The sequence below is a fragment of the Galeopterus variegatus genome, unplaced genomic scaffold (genome assembly GCF_000696425.1).
Source record: "Galeopterus variegatus unplaced genomic scaffold, G_variegatus-3.0.2 Scaffold69, whole genome shotgun sequence".
NCBI classification, from domain to species: Eukaryota; Metazoa; Chordata; class Mammalia; order Dermoptera; family Cynocephalidae; genus Galeopterus; species Galeopterus variegatus.
Genome location: NW_007726180.1, coordinates 1,052,363 through 1,074,845, shown reverse-complemented (window position 1 = coordinate 1,074,845; position 22,483 = coordinate 1,052,363). Strand labels below are relative to the sequence as shown.

At 38.5% G+C, this 22,483-nt stretch overlaps 1 protein-coding gene across 3 annotated transcripts in view; it reads right to left on the bottom strand.

Moving 5' to 3' along the window:
- The window catches only part of DMD (dystrophin), a 734,955-nt gene that overhangs the window by 30,080 nt on the left and 682,392 nt on the right, over window positions 1–22,483 (bottom strand). For 2 of the 3 annotated variants that reach the window (XM_008577619.1, XM_008577628.1), the window contains 3 exons: window positions 22,367–22,432; window positions 21,192–21,257; window positions 18,360–18,518 (listed from right to left, as the gene is read on the bottom strand). The exons of the other annotated variant lie outside the window; for it this stretch is intronic. In XM_008577619.1, coding sequence (XP_008575841.1) covers window positions 18,360–18,518; window positions 21,192–21,257; window positions 22,367–22,432 — 291 coding nt within the window. The remainder of the gene's footprint in view (window positions 1–18,359; window positions 18,519–21,191; window positions 21,258–22,366; window positions 22,433–22,483) is intronic. 3 annotated transcript variants of the gene reach the window in all.

Genomic DNA, 22,483 nt, shown 5'->3' with positions numbered 1-22,483 from the left:
TCCTTGGTATCTTGATTCTGTGGGTCTAGTTGTCCACAAGGCTCCCCATTTATGAGTTATTTATAAGTGCCTTTGTTCAGAAAACACGGTTTAGTATATATAACACATTACATTTGTTTTTGTGTATTCCAGTGAAAAACAGAAAACTTTCATTTTAATCAGCCAGGGCTTCTCAAAGCTGAGCTGTGAAGCATACTAATTGCTCTATGTAGGCCTTTCTTTCCTTCCCAGATGTTTGAAATTTCTCTTGGGAGATCACTTCTTCAGTTCTGGAAGATTTTCAGTTATTACAGTTTCAAATATTGCTTCTCTGCCATTTCCTCCATTCTCTTCTTCTGAAACCCCTTAAATATACTCCTGAATAAACCTCTAGAGCTGTGTGGTCAAGTCTCCATTTCTCTTTATTGCTTATTTATATTTCTTATTTTTTTTCTCTTGGTGCTATTCATAGTAAAGTCCTCAGTATCATCTTTTAATTCCCTCACCTTTTCTGATTGGGTCCAGTCTAGAATATAGCCTGTCTATTGAGTTTAGTAACGTCAGTGACTATAGTTTTATTTGCAAATATGTCTTTTCCAGATCTGTTCTTCATCCATTTGTTTCTTAGTATTTTGTTATTTTAGTGAATGGTATGCCCTTATTTATGTCTTTGAGCATTCTAAATGTACTTAAAAGCAATCTTTGTTGTACTGTTCTACCATTTTACTTTCACCTAGACTTAAATAATCTTTTGATGGTTAATTTGGGGACAGGGGCTATCTCTTACTTCTTTGTGTGTTTTGGATTCTGGTTTGGAGACACATTTTAAAAGGGATGGTTTTTATGTGTGTGTTTTCTGTTATATTTTGTGTGTGAGTGTTTTCCTTTATATTTTCCTCTCCTTCTAAACTCATCTCTCTCTGTCAAGTAGTTTTGTAGCTGCTCCCACATGCCACTCAGGGGCCTGTAATCTGGAGCTAGATCTTACATTGGTAGTTTGCAGCTCCTACACTGGGTGACAGGGAGATACCACTAATTCACCAGCAGGTAGTAGGCAGATTGGTTCCAGTCCTGGTTTCAAGACCGTGATGCTCTCCTTCCCAACCTCACTCGTCACCTTTTCCCCAGGCTCTATGAATTAGGTCCATTGCTGCTTATAGGCTGTAGTCCCCTGCAGTAGTTAAAATTGTTCTTTTTCATGCTTCTTGCAAGTATAAGTGTATATGTCTCTCCAGGTATATTTTTGTGGGGCCCTGATCTCAAATAGTAATCCTGGCTCTGGGCCCACCTTGTAAAGAAAATTATAATCCCTGTTACTACAGCAGGAGCTGAAAGCCCACAAACTTAGCCCCACTTACTGCTCAACATGCCCTGTTTTTCTTTTTCTTTTTTTCTTCATTTCTCGTCTACAGAGATGTTCATCTTGTTTTTAAAGCCCAGCTATGTCTTTTTCATTTTTCACTCCATATATTATCTACCACTGGATAAATGGTAGGAGCAGAGGAAGATGCCTTAAAGCAAGAGCTAATGTTATCTTAATCAGAAGTCTAACAGGACACACTGATTTTGTAGATGTATAGTCAAAGTTACCTCAGTATTAATTCAAGCCTTAATTCACCAGGCCAGGATTAAAGGAGCCAAACAAGTGCCTATCTCCTAAATAAACACATGACATACATAAACCTCCTAGTAAGCTCAATGACAAACTTGATTTTGAGGGAATAGTTTTTCCTCCTGAGACTCTGAGGTAGAACAAGCTGTCGTGCCAAAGATTCTAAAAGCCAGAAGTGGCTCAAAAAAGGTATTCTCAGCCAGCAACCAAGTAAAATACAAAGTTCTTTGATTTGAGTCTAAATTCTCTTTTAAGGTATTTATAAATATTCATAAGAATTATCAAGAAGAGCTGATGCTCAAGGGGATGAATTAGGGATGACTTTTACTAAACGTTTTCTAATAAATGTGGTCATCATCACAATGCTGTGTTAGGGCATATTTTTGTTAGCGGTTCGAAAATGAATCCATGTAGCCCTTATGAATTAAGTCATTTTCTTATATTTAAAAACATCTCTGCAAATACCTTTTAAAATATATCATACTGCTAGATATTTTTGATGTAGTATTTATAAGAAATGTTGGTGAGATCATTCCCATAAATGATCAATAAGATCTGCTGTTTCAAGGTAAGTTGTTTTAAAGTTTAACCACAAGTATACAATTTACTCATTTTAACATCTGGCTGTCAATTTATATTGTTACTGATATATATTTTGTTTTTCTTGAAGTTACGCATGTACATCTCACCCTTATTGAATCTATAATTGTTAGAATGTAGTCATGGAGTCATTTCAATACAAATGAGTATATGTCAGTGATCGAATGACGACTCCACGGAGAATCTATTTACGTTCTTGATTATCTTGTAAATTATATCTCTCTGGTAGCTCCCTAAAGAACACTAATTCAAATTCACTGCACATGGCTTCTGTCACTACAATTTCTTCCTGCAGCCAGTCATCCTAAAAAAAGTCTCCCATCCATTATTAATTTCTTATTCTCCATTGAGCTAAGAAATCCCTCCATTCTACAACTATGTAGATGTATCTGATTAATTTTATGTCATAAAGTATAAAAACATGGTTGTCCAGATACAAATTTACATTTTGAAAGATTTCCTAACTATCTAATGGACATAAGAGATGAATCAGATTAGCAAGGCCTTTTGCCTTACCTCTACCTGCTGAAAACATGAAAGCACCTTGGGGCCGGCCCGGTGGCGCACTGCTACAGTGCGCCGCTTGGGAGTGCGCTGGCGCTCCCACCGAGGGTTCGGATCCCACATACAGACCGGTTCCCGCTCACTGGCTGAGCGAGGTGCGGGCGCAACACCGAGGGTTGCGATCCTGTTGCCGGTCCTGGTCCGGTACGGGCGCGACACTGAGGGTTGCGATCCATTGCCGGACACGAAAAAAGACAAAAAGGAAAAAAAAAAAAAACATGAAAGCACCTTGGGGCCGGCCCGGTGGCGCACTGCTACAGTGCGCCGCTTGGGAGTGCGCTGGCGCTCCCACCGAGGGTTCGGATCCCACATACAGACCGGTTCCCGCTCACTGGCTGAGCGAGGTGCGGGCGCAACACCGAGGGTTGCGATCCTGTTGCCGGTCCTGGTCCGGTACGGGCGCGACACTGAGGGTTGCGATCCATTGCCGGACACGAAAAAAGACAAAAAGGAAAAAAAAAAAAAACATGAAAGCACCTGGCCCCTTTAGTAATGATTTATGACTGCCCTTCCAGCAATCATAACTAGCATGTATAATAAAGAACATTACAACAAACTTTGTGTGATTTCGGTTAGTTTATAGAGGTCAAGTGATTTCAGTATGGGTCCTCTACTCTTTGAATGGAACTTCCCTATCATGTGTAATTATATAGTTGTATAATGATATTTTTGAAATAAAGAAATGAAGGTCAGTTTCTGGTGAACAATGTCTTCTTAATAGTATTATACATTAAACTGTATACCAAAGTATGGGTACACACAGGGTCTATTTCATAAAGTGAAACACTACAAAGGTCTGCATCTGAAAGGAATAAGCCTCCAAAAATCCAGCTTTAACTTCATATGGTATTAAAAGCAGCTAAATCATATCCATCAATCTAAATTCAGACAAACGTAGTAAATCATATAGAACTATTACAGCAACTATAAGTTTAGCAAATTAGTAGTTTCTTTAAAAAAAGAAAGATGAGTTCTGCAAGCATGATGCATTTTAAAAACTAGAAAATGCAGTTTTTTCAATTTTCAATTACAATAAAAATATTTAAAGGTGTACTGGAAAATCTTATCAAACACAAAGTCAAAAATACCCCTAAACTGGGTGGAAAAAGACATTAATGTGCCTCGGCATTACAAGTGTTAATTAAGGTGAAGCTCACAGGGTAGGAAGTAAGAGTATGTATATTTTAGGGCTGCCTTAAGCAAAACAGTAAAAATGACAGGACCCACCAGGTTCTGGTTTCTAATCCTTTTCTCTTAACACTGTCCCTCTTTCAAACATCCAGAGCTCTTAATTCCAACTCCTTTCCTCCCAAAATTTGCTTGGTATAGAGGTTTTATGTAAGACATTTAAAACTTACTGGAATTTGATAATAACATGCAATTTCTTCTAGCAATATCTGCATTTTAAAAGAGAGATTGAAGCATGTAAAAAAAAATGCTTTGTCCTATCAAGAGAAAGGTTGACTAAAAGGTTGGTGCCTTTTATCGCCCATAGGTGAGGAGGGAATTAGAATAGGGTTTGAGAGATGGTCTTGGAGTCCGAAAGACCTTTATTTACAACAGGCCTCTGCCACTTGCAGAGGCAAGGCAACTGCCTTAAGCACAGATCCCATTGTGAGGGTTAATGAGCCTGTCTGGTCTATACTTTTTATGTAAAACTTTCTTAGGACCATGCCCAGCCCATACTAAGTGTTCACTAAATGATGGCTATTATTATTATTATTCTTGTTTTGCTATTACTTCTTTATATATTCTGTACTTTTTAGATTTGGAACTTCAAGTGTGCTGAAAACACTCTGTCGAAAGAAAACACTTAAATTGTCTAAGATGAAAGCAATCTACTAAGACTTACTGAGCTTGGCAGAACATATACATATATAGTGCTTAGAAAGTGATTCATCATTCCATATTTGCCCTGTATATAATTGAGTTATAGCTCCTAACCATATTGTAGCTAACCCCAAATTTTGGAATTATTGTATAACTTCCATCCTCTGTGCCTTAGTAAATTTTATCATAGCTGATCATCTGGGCAAAATGAAATCACTGAGTTAAGATCGTTAGGATGAGATTTCCTTAGATTTGACCAAATATGCTAGGCACGTGACAAAACTGTCCGATTATGGCCGTAGAGTCAGACCCTGATAATATTAATTGGCTTTAGTTTCTCTATCTTTAATGACTGAGATATTTTTCACAAATTCCTAATCAGGGACTACACATTATTGTCTGTAGAACAAATGTATTAATCAAAAGTTCAACATGAGAAGAATTCAAAAGAAATCCTAACCATTATATCTGGAAATAAGGCAGACAAATAAAACCCAAGAAAAAAATGGCAGTGGCTGGTCTTCATCATTCCAAAGGCAAATTTAGGATTAGGATTGGAGAGGTTTTAGAAGTGGGAAAGTCTAGTCCTCAGGAAGAGTACCATTGGGAAAAGTGTGTTTCAATTTTCAGAAAAATACAGGAAAATATCAAACTTTCATTGTCTGTGGTCAGCAAAAAGCCGTAACAGTCTCTAGGAGAAGCATAATTTTAAGCTTTGTGTGTCCCAGCTTTAGTCCCTCATGTGGAGTTAGACTTGTGTTAAGTTTTACCAATAAATTCAACTCAATTGATGGCCTATCTTTCACTTCCTGGCATGCACTGCTATACACCCTTGCCCTGTCTGATCCTATGGCCTTCTCTATTACAATGACAGAAACTACAGAATCATTTCTTTAAAATAAGTCCCAGTACTTGTACATAAATGTTCATAGAAGCATTATCCACAATAGCCAATAAGTAGAAAAACAACCCAAATGTCCATCAACTGATGAATGGATTAAAAAAATGTGGTATATCCATGCAATGGAATGTTTGTTATTCAACATTTAAAAAAGAATGAAGTACTAATACGTGCTACAACACAGATATTCCTGTTAAAGATTATGTTAGGGCTGGCTGGTTAGCTCAGTTGGTTAGAGTACAGCCTTATAACTCCAACTTCAGGGGTTCAGATCCCTGTACTGGCCAGCCGCAAAAAAAGTAAATAAAAATAAAGATTATCTTAATTTAAAAGAAGCCAGTCATAAAAGACCGTATATTATATTATTTCACTTATATGGATGGGATGGAATGAGCAAATCCATAGAGACAGAAAGTAGACAGAGATTGTCTATGGCTGGGGTGGGGGAGGGTGGTTGCAGGAGAAATGGGGAGTGACTGAAAATGAGTATGGGGTTTCTTTTGGGGGTGAAGAAAATGTTCTAAAATTGATAGTGTGATGATGGTTGCACAACTCTGTGAATATACTAATAACCAGTGAATTATATACTTTATTTATTTATTTATTTGACCGGTAAGGGTATTGCACCCCTCGGCACGGTGGGGTCTGCATCACGCTCAGCCAGTGAGTGCACCGGCCATCCCTATATAGGATCCAAACCCGCGGCCTTGGTGCTACCAGCACCACACTCTCCCGAATGAGCCATGGGGCCGGCCTGAATTATACACTTTAAATGGGTGAATTGTATGGCATGTGAATTATATCTCAATAAAGCTCTCATATAAAACTAAGTTCTAGATTAGAAATCCTATTTGTCATAGCAAAAAAGATATTTCCCCAGTGAAGACAATAATCTAATGCTTTCTCCTACTATGGAAGACTCAAGCTTAAACCCATGTACACAAAAGAAAAATGGGGTGAACATGCCTGCAGAATTATCTATACAGACACTTAATATTTTCAGATGATGAGTTTAAAAAAAGATCACAAAAATAAGCCCAGAAAAATGCTCAAGTCTGGGTTAACCTAAACAATTTAGATGATTTCAGTCTAATGGAAAATAATATTACAACCTAAACAGGCATATTAAGGTATTTGGAATAAGGTAAGAAATGAGAAAAACAAGGAAAACAGCTGAAAAATCAACCCCCCAAATCCATCAAATAACAGGGAAATTCCAAAAGGTATTCACCCATTCATTTATATAAAACATTTATGCACCCAGCACTGTAGAGATTAAAATATTTCAGACACTGTTCCTTACCCATGAAGAGCTCATATTCTAGTGTGTGGGATATCAGTTAGTTCCACCATGGTAACACACCTTACACGAATGCAAAAAGACTGGGAATCATGCTCACTGCTAAAGCTAAAACTTGAGATATTTTTAGTTTTGAAATTATCACCTTGATTTACCAGGAAATTACAGGAAAAGGATCATGTGCATTTTCTTATAACCTGTAGTTACAGCAGAGAAAGTAGTACCATAACATAACCCAATATTTGGAGACAAAAGAGAAGGTCATCTTTTAATTATTAAGATAATAAAAAAATAAAATGGATGAGTTTAGCTATCTGCAGAAGCCATCGTTTACATAAGTAATACACACCAGGAAACCATTTCTAACTGGGCTGCTCATTGGTAAGCGGACATACCCAATTACAATCAAGTACATCAAAGATCTTTGGTCTTCTTTCTATATATATTCTCATTCTAGGAGGACCCTATCCTCTCCCCAGGCTTCTACCTCCTCTAAAACCATGACCTCCTCCCTGCAACTCATTACTCCTCAATCCAGGCTTCTCTTATACAACTCCAGATCTGTCTTTCCAACATTCTCCTGGATGTCTCCATTAGCAGGGGCTCTATGAACTGGAACTTGCTAAGCACTAAACCACAGAAGGCTGATATACTGATCACTCATCCTCTTTAGAATTTCAGTGCCAGAAAAGAAATCTGCTTCCTCAGGTAGCATCACACAGGACCATATACTAGCTACACATCTTTTAAATGTAAACCTTAATCTTACTTTGAGATGAAAGCTACAACTGAACTTCTATAATAAAATAAAGAGGGAGAAATATCTTCTCATGTGTTGAAGATACACTTTTAAATGACAATCCAGGAGAGGCCTCAAGAAACAAACAGCTGGCTTTGGCATCTAAGTACATAAAAAGAAAAATTTAATAATTGTGATACAAGCAAAAGTTACTGTCTTTGGTAAACATTCTTCAAAGTTCAATCAGTTAACAGGTAAGAACTCCATATGGCAAATTAGTGGTGCAAATTTTTGCTGGCGGTTTAATTGAAAAGCCAGATTATTCAGTAGGATATATATATATACCACAAATGCATTATAAAGAATTTTCTGTGGTCATGGGAGATGATTTAATACCTACCTTTGGATTTTCCAGACTAAATCATTGTGGCTTCTGGGTCTGTAGGTTTCAGTGCAAGAGCAGATCAAAAGCTACTTCTGGGGAAAAAAATCCAGGCTTCCTGTGCAGGCACCTGTTGTACCTACTTCTTCTGATGTCCCCAGAAAGACAATGGCTAGGCTTCTCAACAACTTACACAGTAGAGAGCCAACTATGCTATCTCCTTGCCTAGTTTTCAAAGTTTAGCACAGACTTGAATTTCTTTACCGAAGTGTGTTCCATATAACATTACAATTAGGCTTGCGCCAAGTAAGTATGAGCAACATTGGGCTAAACAAAACCAGTCAGGTTTCTTTACTTCTAATCTCCTCAATGCAAATGCTAATGTAATTATGACTTTCCAATATGGGTGATTCCAAAGCCTATCTGCCCTCGGAATCGTTTTTCTTTTTTTTTTTTGAAAGATGACCGGTAAGGGGATCTTAACCCTTGACTTGGTGTTGTCAGCACCACGCTCAGGCAGTGAGCGAACCGGCCATCCCTATATGGGATCCGAACCCGTGGCCTTGGTGTTATCAGCACCGCACTCTACCGAGTGAGCCACAGACCAGCCCTCGTTTTTCTTATAGTATCTCAGAGGTACTCCACAGAACACATTGTGGGCAACAGTGACCTTTATCTATGAAAAACTGTCATCATTTCTTTGGTCATTAATGTTAAGCTTTCCACAATTAACAAAGGCCACTAGAAACAGCCACATAAAATTTCCCTTGGTCTTTGTTATAAAGATGTTGATGAGGACACTAGCCAATAATCACATCAAGTATAACACTGGTTAAGAGTTCAGAACCGCCCGGGTTTGGATACAGGTCCCATTTCTTGCTAGCTGTATGAAGTATCCTTTATACCCTATGCCACTGAGTCTTCTGGAAACAGCCTCTCCTTTGCAGGGTTGTTGCAAGGATTAAATAAGATTTTACACGTACTCAGAACAATTCCTACACACAGCAAGCACTCAGATGACAGCTCTGTGTTTGTTATTATTAAGCAGAGCCAAGAAAACTATGGTTTTTCTGTAGGATGCTGCATGCTTCTTTTACCTAACATTAAGAGACAGACAAATCTTTGTTTTATCTACTTGGCTACAGGGAAGCTCAGACCAAATTTGAAGCTCAATCATATCAACTATGCTAATCCCTACTATGTTGATTGATCTACGATTTATACTGTAGGAATCTTATTGCTATGACTTTTTTTGAAATTCTTTTTGGAAAGGATTGAAAAAATCAGTATAGGAAATTTCCACATTTGGACAAATAGAAAGTCCTTGGACAAATAGAACTCAGTGTGCCTATTATGTGGTTCTTTCTCCCCATCCACTGACCCTTTGCAAATTATTCATTTTTCCTGGGTGCATTATGCTGGTTTTTGTTTGTTTACTTATTTATTTTTAGTTTTTGGTGGCAGGCCAGTATAGGGATACAAACCCTTGATCTTGGTGTAATAACACTGTGCTCTAACCAACTGTTTTGTTTGTTTGTTTAATGATCATTTCCCATTTAAAAATTTCATATCACCTGATTCCTCCCTCTTCATCCTCCCCTGGCCTCATTCATTCAGTGACCTTCCAATTTTCTTCAGCTTCGCTTGCCTAAGACATCCTTAGTTCAGAACCTGGCCATCTTTCAGTGGACGGTTCCACTATACTTCTACCAATCTCCATGGTTTTGGCTCCCCACATAAAATTATTTTTCTCAATCTTCCCCTCCTCAAAAAACCTTCACTGTTCAACTACATATAGGATAAAATCCAAAGTCCTTAATATGATGCATGAAGTCCTTTAAACAGTAGTCTCCGCCTACCATTCCACTACCCTCTTCTTTTCCTTATTCCACGCTACACGTCGCTCACTGTTCCATCAGTCCGGAAAACTCATCCTTACCCATTCTCTTAGCCTGGAAAACTCCTATTCAGTCTTCAACCTTAAACTCCCTTTGTGATGGTCTCTACACTCCCTCAGACAGAATTGATCATTCACCTCTGTGCCCCCAGAGTGCTTGTAACACCGGATTATAATGAGTTGTTTATATTTGAATGTCTTTTATTAAATTTTGAGCTCTGTGAGGGTAAGAGCCAAGGCTTATTCATCTTCGTAGTCCCTGCAGTTTAAAAAACACATTAAGCATTCAATAACTAATGGAATTACATCCTCAGGCCTGGAAAGTAACTAAAGAAAGTTATGACCATAATCAATTCTACTGTAGCGGGATGGTCCGGTAATGAAGGCCAAAGGGAGGATGAGGGTCTTCATGGAAAATCTAAAAAGGGAAACTGGATTGTACGAACGTCAGCTTTTATCCAGCCTATTCTAGGGAGATGGCAGCTGTACCTGTAAGATGTGAATATTTTAATCACCAGAGGGGAGCTTCAGTTTTTCTGTAGTATGAGGCAGTCCTTATGACCATCCAATTTCCTATGCCAAGAGTCTAAGCTCACCAGAAAACAATTTGATTTTTATTCTTATTTCTAAGATATCAGATTCTGAAACACAGGACCCTGGAATAGAGTGACTCCAGTCTCTCAAAAAAATATATACCCCATCTTAATAGATCTGGTACTTGTACTTAAACCTCATGCTGTTCCCCCTCAAAAGCATTAAGGCAACCTTAATACATTTACAACAAGGCAGTTAAGAAGAGAGACAATTAAAACAAAGGGAGAAACAGGGCTGGCCAGTTAGCTCAGCTGTCTTATACCCAAGGTCACGGGTCAGGATCCCCGTACCGGACAGCTGCAAAAATAAAAAGAAAAAGAAAGAAAGAACGAAAGAAATTGTCACTCTGGGTTATTCATTCATTTCCATGAACTGTGTACCATAAATCAGTTCTCTCAGACTTCGATTAACTCTAGATAAATTGAAGCAAATTTGGTTATATCGGACGTGCTGGGTAGAAACCGAGCCTCTGAATCACAGTGACTCCACCCCACCCCATGTACCTGTCCTCCCTGCCTGAGTAGAGCTGAGATCGTTGACCCAATCCTTGCACAGCTTTTTAAATGCAGCGTGTGTGCCCTTCTTCGTCCTTGCCATAAAAGGTCTTGGCTGTCTGATTTATGTGATCAAACTAGCTCCCTTTATCTAAAAAAGGCTCTGCAGCCCTTTGTTTTGGGACCTATGTTGCCAAGTGACATGAATGCCTACTTTCATTAAATTTCTCATACACCACTCTTTTCCCCAAATCCAACTTTAAAAAATGTGGGAACTGTGGGAATCAGTTTCTACTAATTTCCAATGTCGTCTACTAAACATTTAACATTCATTCCATTATCCTTCCCTTTCCCGCCCCCTCCCTTCTCCCATTCAAGGCCATGCCTGCTCCTGTACCCTTGTGCCCTTAACCTCTCTCTCTCCCACCTCCTGTAGGGAAATGCTCCCATTATTTCCAAACTCTCCTGCCCTATTCTTCTGGCACATTCCTCCAGCACGTGGGAAGAAATTCAGTTGTTTTAAGTAAAAAGAGAAGACCAGAATGAACACTGCATATTGTGTGAAATAATCTCAACAACCACAAATATATTTGCAAATACTTGAATGTGTAGAGAATATCTTTGGAAGGATACACAAGAAGCCAAGAAAGATGGTAGCTTCCACAGCTGGAAACACCACAGCCAGGTTGGAGAAAGACTCATTTTTCTCTATATGCCTTTTTGAACCCTTTGGGTTTTGTATAATATGTATGTATTCTCCATGATTAAAGAAACATTTTAATGTTCACATCTTCCAGCGTTCTACCAAACCCAGTCTTCTCCTGCTACACGCTCCCTAGGTAGATAAACCTGTGCTCACTGTTTCAACTACCACTTGTGAACTGGTGACTCACAGACCTAATTAACTCTGACCCACACTTCTCCTGCAAGCTTCAAAGTTCTATTTCTCACAGACTGTCAGACATTTCCACCTGAGTATCCCACCAGGACCTCAACTCAACCTCTCCTATATGCCATTCATCATCTTCCAGCCACTCAGCCCTTGGGGAAGGACCTCCATAAATACTGCTGAATTAAAGGACAGACCTGCTGCTACTCCTCCTGAATTATCAGTCCCAGCTGCAAACAGCTATCATCTCGCCATGCACCCATCAGACCTGGGAATCATTACTTCCCTCCTGAAACCCATTGAACCACCAGTCCAACAGCTGTACCCCTCCCCTGAAATATCACTCAAATCTAGCCTGTCTTCACCATTTCTAAGGCCTTATCTAAGGTCTTAATCATCTCTTTCCTGGGCTCCCATTTGTGGAAAAGCAAAGTATTTCAGCCCCAAAATACACTTCTTTGACATATTTCAAGATGGCTAATTCAGGGAGACTGGAAAAACAAGATTGGCTAGAAGGCTCTTTCTTTGTGGAAAGAAATTTACATATGTAAATGCAAACAGCCAGGGCTTCCTCTGAGACCCCTTCATTTTGCTACTATGGATTCTTTCTGAGGACAGCTGTGAGATTACCTGAAGTATTTTCATTTGCATACAAGATGTCTCTACTCCTTCACCGGTGACAACATCTCCCCCCAGAACTTCAGAGAAACCTGGTCTTGGGCCATTGTTCTGGGGCTTGCATCTGTCCCCTCCTTTTCTCTCATGAACACTAGTGTGTAAGCTCTGTACCCCCATTGGAAATTGGGACATCACTCTCTTGTGATTCCTCCGTGGTTTGCCATCACAGCACGTTAAATAATTTTTTTTTAAAAAATGGTTTTTGGTGGCCGGCTGATAGGGGGATCTGAACGCTTGATGTTAAATAATAAAGTTTGTTATGCCTTTTCTTCATATTGATCTAAATTCGTAAGTGATTTTTATTAATGAACCTTCAGGGGTGAAGAGGAAATTTTCCCTTGGCCACTACATATGCGACCTCCTAACTTGATTTCCTTGCTCCAGTACTGTTCTTTTCAGAGAACCCTGCACACAGCTGCCCCAGTTATATATAATAAGTGTCAATGGAACGGCATTGCTCCTGGCTTACACTCTTGAGTGTACTCCCTAGGCTTTACCAGGTGAGCAGGCAGAAACTCCTGGGCATGGCACCATGCCTTTCTCGACCTGGTCTTCCTGACCTGGCCTTGCAGACCTGGCCAGCTCCATATCCTCTCATTTTTCACCTTGTTAAAAAAAAGTAACACAACTGCAGTTTGCCCAAATTACTCTCTGCTATTTCTCCCCCAACACCTCTGTTTATATTCATCCCTCGGCTGGAATGCCCACTCCTGACCCCTTCCACTTCTCTTCATCTTGGCTGTCTTCTAGCCATCATTTGAAACTCAAAGACCTAATGAAAGAACATCAAATAAAGATGTCCTGAGGCTATGAAGACTGACCACTATTAGACCAGGGCCCAAAGTCATCAGGTCATTTAGAAGGTAAAGTAATAGGATCATGATTTTCAGCTAGTTTAACTCAGTGATGTAAGTAACCAATCTAAAATTTTTTTGAATATAACATAAATAATCTTGTGTAATCATCAGAGTAATGAAAAGAAACAAGAGAAAACTCAAATTTAGGCTGCATAAGGTCTGGTCACCCAACAATAAGACATATAAAAGGTACTAAGTAGGTACCAAGAATCCACAGAGTTCCCTGTTGTTACATAACATCTACTAACTAATAGATCTGCAACATAACCAGCGCCACTTTAGATAAGCCCAAGTACAAAATGGTGCTGCCCACCTCCTCCCCTCTCCTCCCTTCTCTATTACAAGAAGCCTCATGGTTTCAGAGAAAAAGAAACTTTCGGAGTTTCCGCATGCGCAGAACACTACATCCCCATGACCTAACTCAATCCCCACCCCAGAATTACATCACCCAGCTCTTGGCACCAACATACCTGTATAAGCTCTGTCACCCCAAAACTTGGTGTTGTCCACCATTTTCAGGGCAGCCCCAGACTGTCTGCCACTTTGAGCACAGCCTGGCAGATTCTTTTCCTTTAATAAAACTTGAACCGTACCTGGCATCTCAGCTCACTTTCTTTCGCTAACAACTTCAACTTTAGACTTCTCAGTGAATGAAGTTAGTATTTACCTGCCTTTTACACTTGGGAGCAACCTAATCAATTTGCTATTCAAGGTAGTTGGATGACAGTGAGTCTTTGTCTCTCATAAAGGCTATCTTTTCATTACTAGGATCCTACCTTGGATTTCAGAGCAAGTCTTGGTTTATTTAGACAGTGCAGAGAAAAATACATCGGGATTTGAACACTACAGATTTAAATCAGTAGAGTGCAGGCTTTAGATTAAGTAAACCTTGATTTTGCAATGCTAAAGACACACGATGGGACAAATTCTCAATATCCAACTTGTCTCTAACAAATTAAGATGAATCCAAATTATCTGTGGTAATGAAGGAGAGATATTATGCTGAAGTGAAAGATTAAAGAATTGGATATCTCATTATCACTTGTAGCCCAAACTTATGAGAGACACTTTCAGAAAAATTCAATCAGGTTTAGCTTTTGCTCAGAGCTTTAGCCTTATCTTGTGGCATAAACCAGAATCAGAGAATGCCAACGGGGGAGATACTCAGTGCCTGGGACTTAGAAAATGGATTCTTAACATTTTAAATTTATGACAAAGCAATGCTTGGTGCTAATCAAGGCAGTTTGAAGAAGGGAAGTATTTTGAAAAGAGCAGGAAAGGCTTTTTTCATACAGAAGTATGAAATTAGGGGCCGGCCTGGTGGCGCACTGGAGAGTGCGCCGCCTGGGAGCGCGGTAGCGCTCCCGCCGAGGGTTCGGATCCCATGTGGAGACCGGTTCCCGCTCACTGGTTGAGTGTGGTGCAGGCGCAACACCGAGGGTTGCGATCCCGTTGCTGGTCCCCGGTGCGGGCGCGACACTGAGGGTTGCGATCCCGTTACCGGTCAGTAAAAAAGACAAAAAAAGGAAAAAAAAAAAAAAAAAGAAGTATGAAATTAGGTTCGTAAAAGAATTTTAGTTAAAAGTACATGCATATGTGCTACAATTAAAATAAATTCAGCTTCAACTCATTTATTCATTAATGTATTCAACAAATATTTATTGAATGCTATGTACAATAACTGGAAGACATGGAATTCTAAACACAGAGAGAAGACACCCCTGAGACACTTCTAAAATAGCCATCCTCTGTTTTCCTGGGGGATCATGGGGAGCTGTTATGAATAAGAATAATAAACAGAATTTAACAACATATCTAGTCAGGAATGGGGGTCTCCAAGCCTCTGTCCTTTGCTGTTATTTGGAGATAAGTCATAGCTACAGAATCAAGGAACAGAAAATACACTTAGATATAGTAAGCTCACATCCAAAGGATGTGAGCCAATCTCAATTTTAAATATCCTTTTCCATTTTCTCTAAAAGTATGCTTGTATTTGTCAGATTATATAGCCCAGTTCTGATGTGGGAAATAGCCAGTTTGGCAGGCACAGAGTGGCAATGTAATGACTTCCTGGGTTTTCTTAGGGGAAGGACAGGAAATGGCAAATTAATGGCTGCTTAAGCAGCACTGAATTCAGAGGTCATGAAGGCAGAGCTATGGTTCTGAAGCTCTTTGAGTAGAACTGCAAGACAGGAGAGGACGGAGCAAAAAATACCAGACAGGCTGTTTTCAGGAGGGAAACTCTGTAGAAACATTTCTCTAGAATCTGGTAGGACGTGAAAATGTCACAAGGTGGAAGGAGAAAGAAGGAAGCTCATCCTGACCTTCACTTACATCAACACCAGATTCTTGGGCTGGCCGGTTAGTTCAGTTGGTTAGAACGCGGTGTCACAGTCATAACAACACCAGGGTTGAAGGTTTGGATCCCCATACCGGCCAGCCTCCAAAACAAAACAAAACAAAAATACCAGATTCCTCATTTTGGAGCTCTAAGTAGCTCTGGTGTAATGTTTTTCTTTTTTTCTGAGAACAAACCATCCCATTCTTGGGGAATGGTCTTAGGTATCTTTCAGGGTAAAGTGGTTATCACTGCGCCACAAGTAGATGAAGTGGTGTATTCAGGGACATTCAGTCCTTACAAATACATTATGGAGAATGGAATGACTCTTCTTTATTCTTTGGTCCAAGGTAGAGTTGGCTATTTTGAGTCAGAAAAGCTGGATTTGAATTTAGTTCTACCACTGGCTGATTATGAAATCTGGGGCAAACTATTTGAAACTCTCTGAGCCTGCGTTTTCTTATCTACAGAAAGGAGACAAGCTCTTCTTTATAGAGCTGATTAAATAACCTAAAATACATTAAAATGATCTGAAAATGATAAAATGACATATAAATGATAGTTATCAGTACTCTTTACCAAAATTCTGACCTGGCCACCATGGTATGGAGAGAGAGCGGGCTAACAACAATCAAGACAGCTCTTGAACAATGGGCTAAAAAGATATATTACATAATGGCAACAATGGTATAGTAAAAAAAAAAATATTTACTCCATGGTAACACCAAATTCTACTTACAATGACAATCCCAACTTTTTCTTCCTATTCGACTCTGATCCCTACAATAACTAAAGATTTAACATAAATGGATACTAATGAATATTCTCAATAAAGTGTAGGGAAATATTTTATCTACCATGGTCTTCGCTGCCAAACAATCTTACAAATATGGCCAAAGATAAAGTTGTTATCAACCCCCCCCGCAAAAAAAAAAGTTCAGTATTACCTCCTGGATGGTGCTTATGTGATATCCTTGCTTTATTCTTATTTTTTCACCAAACATTTCCCGAGTACACATTAAGTATTCACACTGTGCTAGGTACTATAGGTGACACGACATGAGGAACGGTAAAGGGGCATGAAAATCAACTACAATGTATACTGAGAAGTAAAATTAAAAAAAAAAGAAAGAAAGAAAATGATTAAGACAGTCCTTGCCCCAAAGTCATTCACTATCTCATTAGAGGGAGGTGCTGGTAATAACTGATAAAAAGGCAAACTGTCAAGGAGTTCTTTGAGAAAATTCCAAAGTGTTCTGGGAATACCTGTATAGGCAAAAGATAAATTATTTTAACTGCAGGAGATCTAGGAGGGTTCTGCAGGGAAGTTATTTTGAGCAAGGTCATGGAGAATAGGTAGGACTTCTCTGTCAGATGTGGCAGTGAAGGGTTGGGGGTCAGCAGCTAGGCTGAGAAGCAAGCTTGAGCTTGACCCAGAAAGTGGATGAAAGCAGGATGTATTCAGAAATACTAGCTACAACAGCACGGATAGAACACAGAGAATTCAAAAGAAGATAAAAGTTGAAAAAGCAGGTCAAGAGAAAACTGTGGAAGGTTTTGAATGGCCAGCTAAGAAGCTAGATTTTTTTTTCCCTATATGCAGAAATCTGATGAAGAAAGATTGCCATGAGGGGTCTTGGTTCTGGAAAGATGTACAAGTGGAGCAAGTATGGAGGATTTATTGGGGGGTGGAAAAGGGAAGCCAACCAGATAAGGAGCTAGGGCCATAGGTCAGAGGTATTAAGAGCTAGAAGGCGGGCAGTGGCAGCAGAAAGCAATGGATGAATGGCAGTTTGCTGTTTCATCTCGAAGTGACATACTCCCTGAGGGCACTGGTCTCAGACACTGTGTTGCTTAGATTGAGAGGTCTTGGTGCCTTGGGCTAAACCAAAGAGATGAAAGTACCCAACTCCCAGAAATTTGAGCAATTTCTTTTTAAAGACTTGCCTGGTGGCATTTGTCTGAAGAAGGCTCACTGTAAGTTAGAAGTGATCATGTGCAAAGGTTTTTTAAACCAAGGGACCTGTGATATAATAAATGTAATACAAAAGCAAAAGTCCAATGATTTGCATTATCCTGACATCACACAATACCCCAGATTTACAGATCTTTGTCCTCTGTGTAGTCATTGTGGATTTTCTTTAGCTTTTTTTTTCTTCTGGAATGTCTGCTATTTTTACATGAACATTATTTATAGGTGGTGGCTGACAATTGGAATTGTCTCAGTAATCTGCTACGATGGTGAGTTAAGTGATGATTTCTGCATTTGATGATAGAAAATAAGATGAAATCATTTGTTCCCAAATATAACCAAGCCAATGAACCTACTTTCTTAAATGTTTGAGATAGATAATATGGCCAAACACATGTAAAAATCATATAATCCTAAAATTAAATGACCTGCTTTGTTCTTAAAGTCTATTCTAAAATGCAAAATCAAAGCCTCTGAAACACATGCAACAAATCAAATACCACCATCAGTATTAATTCCTTCACACCTAAAATATGAGCTCTTAATCATACTATGGCATTCATTTTTTTTCTTTTGGACAACAAAAAAAGAGAATCTGCAAATGGAGCTAAACAGATTATTTTAGAAAACAGTTAGACATAAAATGACTCTAAATGAAGATACCTGGCGCTTTTCTATGTGTGCAATTGTATGCACTCTGCATACCAATGACAAAGCTACAAAGAAAACTCACCTGTTTTCTTCCTCAAGATCTGCTAGGATTCTCTCTAGCTCCCCTCTTTCCTCACTCTCTAAGGAAATCAAGATCTGGGCAGGACTACGAGGCTGGCTCAGGGGGGAGTCCTGGTTCAAACTTTGGCAGTAATGCTGGATTAACAAATGTTCATCATCTCTGGAAAATAAAATCAAAGGTTTTGGTTTTTTCCCCCCCTTATTTTGCTTTGGGGGTCAGGGACTCGGGTGTGTATTTGAAATTAAAAACATTTATTTGCTCTTAACAATTAATTAGACCTTTTTTCCTGCTTCTAGAGACCTTTTGATACTGTTGAGGTTGTGGTCTACCATTCTATTGTTGTCAATTCAAGGTGCAAATAAAATCGATTGGCCTATTTACATGGATAAATGAATAGTAGAATTACAGAAATACTGGGACTCTATGTCAACCATTTAGCCAATAGTTAATAAATATTTAAAGACATAATAATGGCTGTATAATGCTTTTGCTATCAAGGCTGTCAAGAAAATCTGTTCACTAACTCACGCTATTGCTGATACCGACTAGAAAGAAACTGCAGCCCCTAAAATAATAAATATTTTTCTTAAATGGAAGGCAAAGTAACCAAAAAGCGTTGCTTTGGCAAGCCAGTTTTAACTTATAAAAGTCATGGAGACAGGAGGGTAACTATAATTAAACTGTAGATAGATGGTTGTTTTATTCAATTACTGTTCAGATAGAAAAACAAAAACTGAGGGAAAAAAGCCATTAAGGTTACTGTTTAAAAGAAGACTGAACAACTCTTTCCTCAGAGCAAGCCTTAAGGACTAATCCTGGGGAAAAAGAAGGCAAGAAGGCTCATATTTTAAGAGTAGCTGCAAAATTTCTTGGAAACTAGGAACTCTCTAATACACAGGAGAAATTATTTTCTGAACATATTGCTCCAAGCCTTTGAAAAGCCTATTTACCTCTAAGTTATAAGAACTTTATCCTGTTCTTAATGAGAGGCTAAAGCTCTTTGTTTCTGGTTAGATATCATTAAGATAATACATTAATATTCCCCTCTCCACACCCACTAAACTTTAAATTGAAAAACATCAGATATTTAGGAAAAAGTTGGCTGATTTAAATTATTTTGATCCATCAAGCCAGAGAACTGGTCGAGATGTGAAAAGTTGGCTAAAAATAATTATTGGGTGCTAAAAACAAACACTTCACTTAGTCAACCAATCCCCCAAACTACTTTCCTAAACCTGTCCCTAAAATACCATGATTTTTACCATTCAACATTGAGTCAAAATGGGTTTATGTCTTCAGAAAGAGGTACAGCTAAATTTGTTTAAAAAATAAAACAAAAGCAGTTTTACCACCTATCTAATTTATTATTTCTCTTCCCAAATCCTGAATTTTATGGCTAGAACTTCCCATGTTTAATTATAACATATAGTTGTAATTAATCTTTTTCTTACTGTTCTCCTAGGCAGTCAATGAATGGTGGCCACTGTTATATAGACACAACTTGAATTAATTTGAATGTGCTAGAGCTTCTAATAACAAAAGCAGTGAGCCAAAGAAGCAAATCATTCCAGCCATTTACATTTGGTTGATTCTTTGGTCACAATTTTTCTGTCAAAGTATTTTGTATATTAATACCATTAATACTTTTTCCCATAGAAGGAGAACGCATCACAGTTATGCTTGGGAAAATGTTGTTTATTTGTTTGTTTGAAGCAACTAAGTCATACACAAATGACTGAGTTGACTTGATAATTCATTGTTATCGTAACCACCTCTATGGACCAGATGAGACAATTTATTCTCATGTCTTCAATAGCTAGTTATATATAAATGCCACTATGATACTATTTCCCTCAGCCCAATTCTTGTGAAAGCCCTCTTCTCATCTGAGCATGACTTTGGGTTGCCACACCAACCATATATGACAAATTTACCATTCTTCCCTTTGTCTATATTCCCCATGACAAGATGGCAAGACATTCATAACTTATCAAACTAAAAGCATCATTTTATTTTGACTAGATTTCTTCTGTCTAAATTATTTATTCAGTTGGCAGATCCTGATTTTTTCCCTTCATATCTGCTTTATAACCTGCTCTGTCCACTCCAGGCCCTAGTCAGCATTTACTTGGCTCATGGCAATGTTCCTCTGTGCTCCATATTGTGAACAGTGCTCCTACTCTACAATGAAACCTCTGTTTCCCTGTGTTCTCTGCCAGTTTTAGCACCACTCTATCTCCTTCCTTAAAGTTTAACTGGGCTGGCTTATCATCTCACTAATAAATTGAGACCTGATTTTGTACTCCCTCCTCTGGAAACCCTTCACAAGAATGCCTCGCTTTATTTAGCTTGTGAAGATACTAAATCACAAAAATCTACTACTTTGGATTTCTGAAGGAAAATGTCCAACTAATCCAACTTATGGGATAGCAATGCTATACCAAGATCGCTTTTCCACTCCCCAGGAGTGGAGAAAATATTACCAAGCCATCGCTTAAATTAATATCCTATCCCTTTAAATATCTGGCAGGTTTGGTCAAAGATAAACCATTTAATGTAAGTACTTGGGACTCTGCAATTTGTATTAAATAACTTTAAATAGGAATAAGGCAAACTACTTTTGCATCTCTAAAATATCAATAATTTTAGAATTTGGATGAGCTCATTCTGTGCCAGGATGTTAAAAGTTAAAGAAAAAAAGTAAATGAATGGGGCCTTGAAAGATCAAATGAATATGTTGCTAATTCCTATGTCCTGTGCTATCCTACCTCTAAATCCCTCATAGCAATTTCATTGTCAGGAACATTTTGTAGAAAGAGATGGGATACTTACATGCTCTCATTAGGAGAGATGCTATCATTTAGATAAGATCCATTGCTGTTTTCCATTTCTGCTAGCCTGATAAAAAACGTAAAAGCTCATTAAAAGTTATGTGACTTCTTAGAATCTATTCAAGACCTAATCGAACATTCCTGAAAACTAAAGAATAAATCATGGCAAGAGGAGAAAGGAATCCTTCAAATTAAAGAATGTGTGTGTTGGCTTAACCATTTGAGGCAGTGTGTGGTAGGTGACAGCTAATTAGTAGCTTTACATTCACGATACAAATTCTAAAGGAAGTGGTATTTTCTTTGTTTCCCACAGATCGATCTTCCTTTCACTGAGAACAGGTCTTTGTTTTCAGAAGAAAAGCTTCCCTAACAACAAATGCACTCCATACCTTACACTATCTCTTGTCTTTTAAGACAATTAATGTTTTCCACTGATGACAGACTTATATAGCTGCTTAATGCTTTCCATGACTGATAAACATGTCTAGCAGTGAGAATGTTCACAAAGGATGGATTCACAGTAAGCTCTCTAAATGTTCTGCCACCAATTTTTACCTTTGAAAAAAATCTCCTTCACCTTAGACAATAATGAAGCTTTTTACGACTAAAAAAGAAAAAGATGATAACCAAACTCTTACAGATTTATTTAACAAGCATAAGATATTTTACAACTAGTAATTCGGTTTTTAGGTATAAAAATGATCTCAAATGCAATGAAGGTGGCACAGAAAGGCCCAAGGATTAGGAAAATTATTCTCTTCTTTACAGGATACCATGTAAAATAAACATATAAATGGAAATCCGATGCTTTCATAGTCTCCACATTACATAGGATTGCTTCTTCATATATTAATGTCTAGTCTAGCAGTTTTCTAAGGAGGTTAGATGATTTGTAAGTCAATTTAGTAAATGTGCTTAATACAAAAAAACATAACAAGGCTACCAGAAATGTTTAAAGGCCAGGGTTAGGAAAGATTGTTTTGGACAGATGCTGTTGTTGGTGTCCAAAAACAACATGCAATGGAATGGCATGCACGTTAGAGGGCAAGTTGATTAGTAGAAATCAGACAAGATTGGGGAAGGAAAAAAAAAGATTTGTTTAAAATTATTATAGGTTAGCTTTCCTTGGTTAGTTATTTCAATCAATATTTGCCTGGCATCCAACTAGTCTCATACCTGCTAGCATAATGTTCAATGCGTGAATGAGTATCATCGTGTGAGAGCTGAGGGGACGAGGCAGGCCTATAAGGCAGAAAATGTGATTAGTCACAGATACCATCCATTAATGGAGAA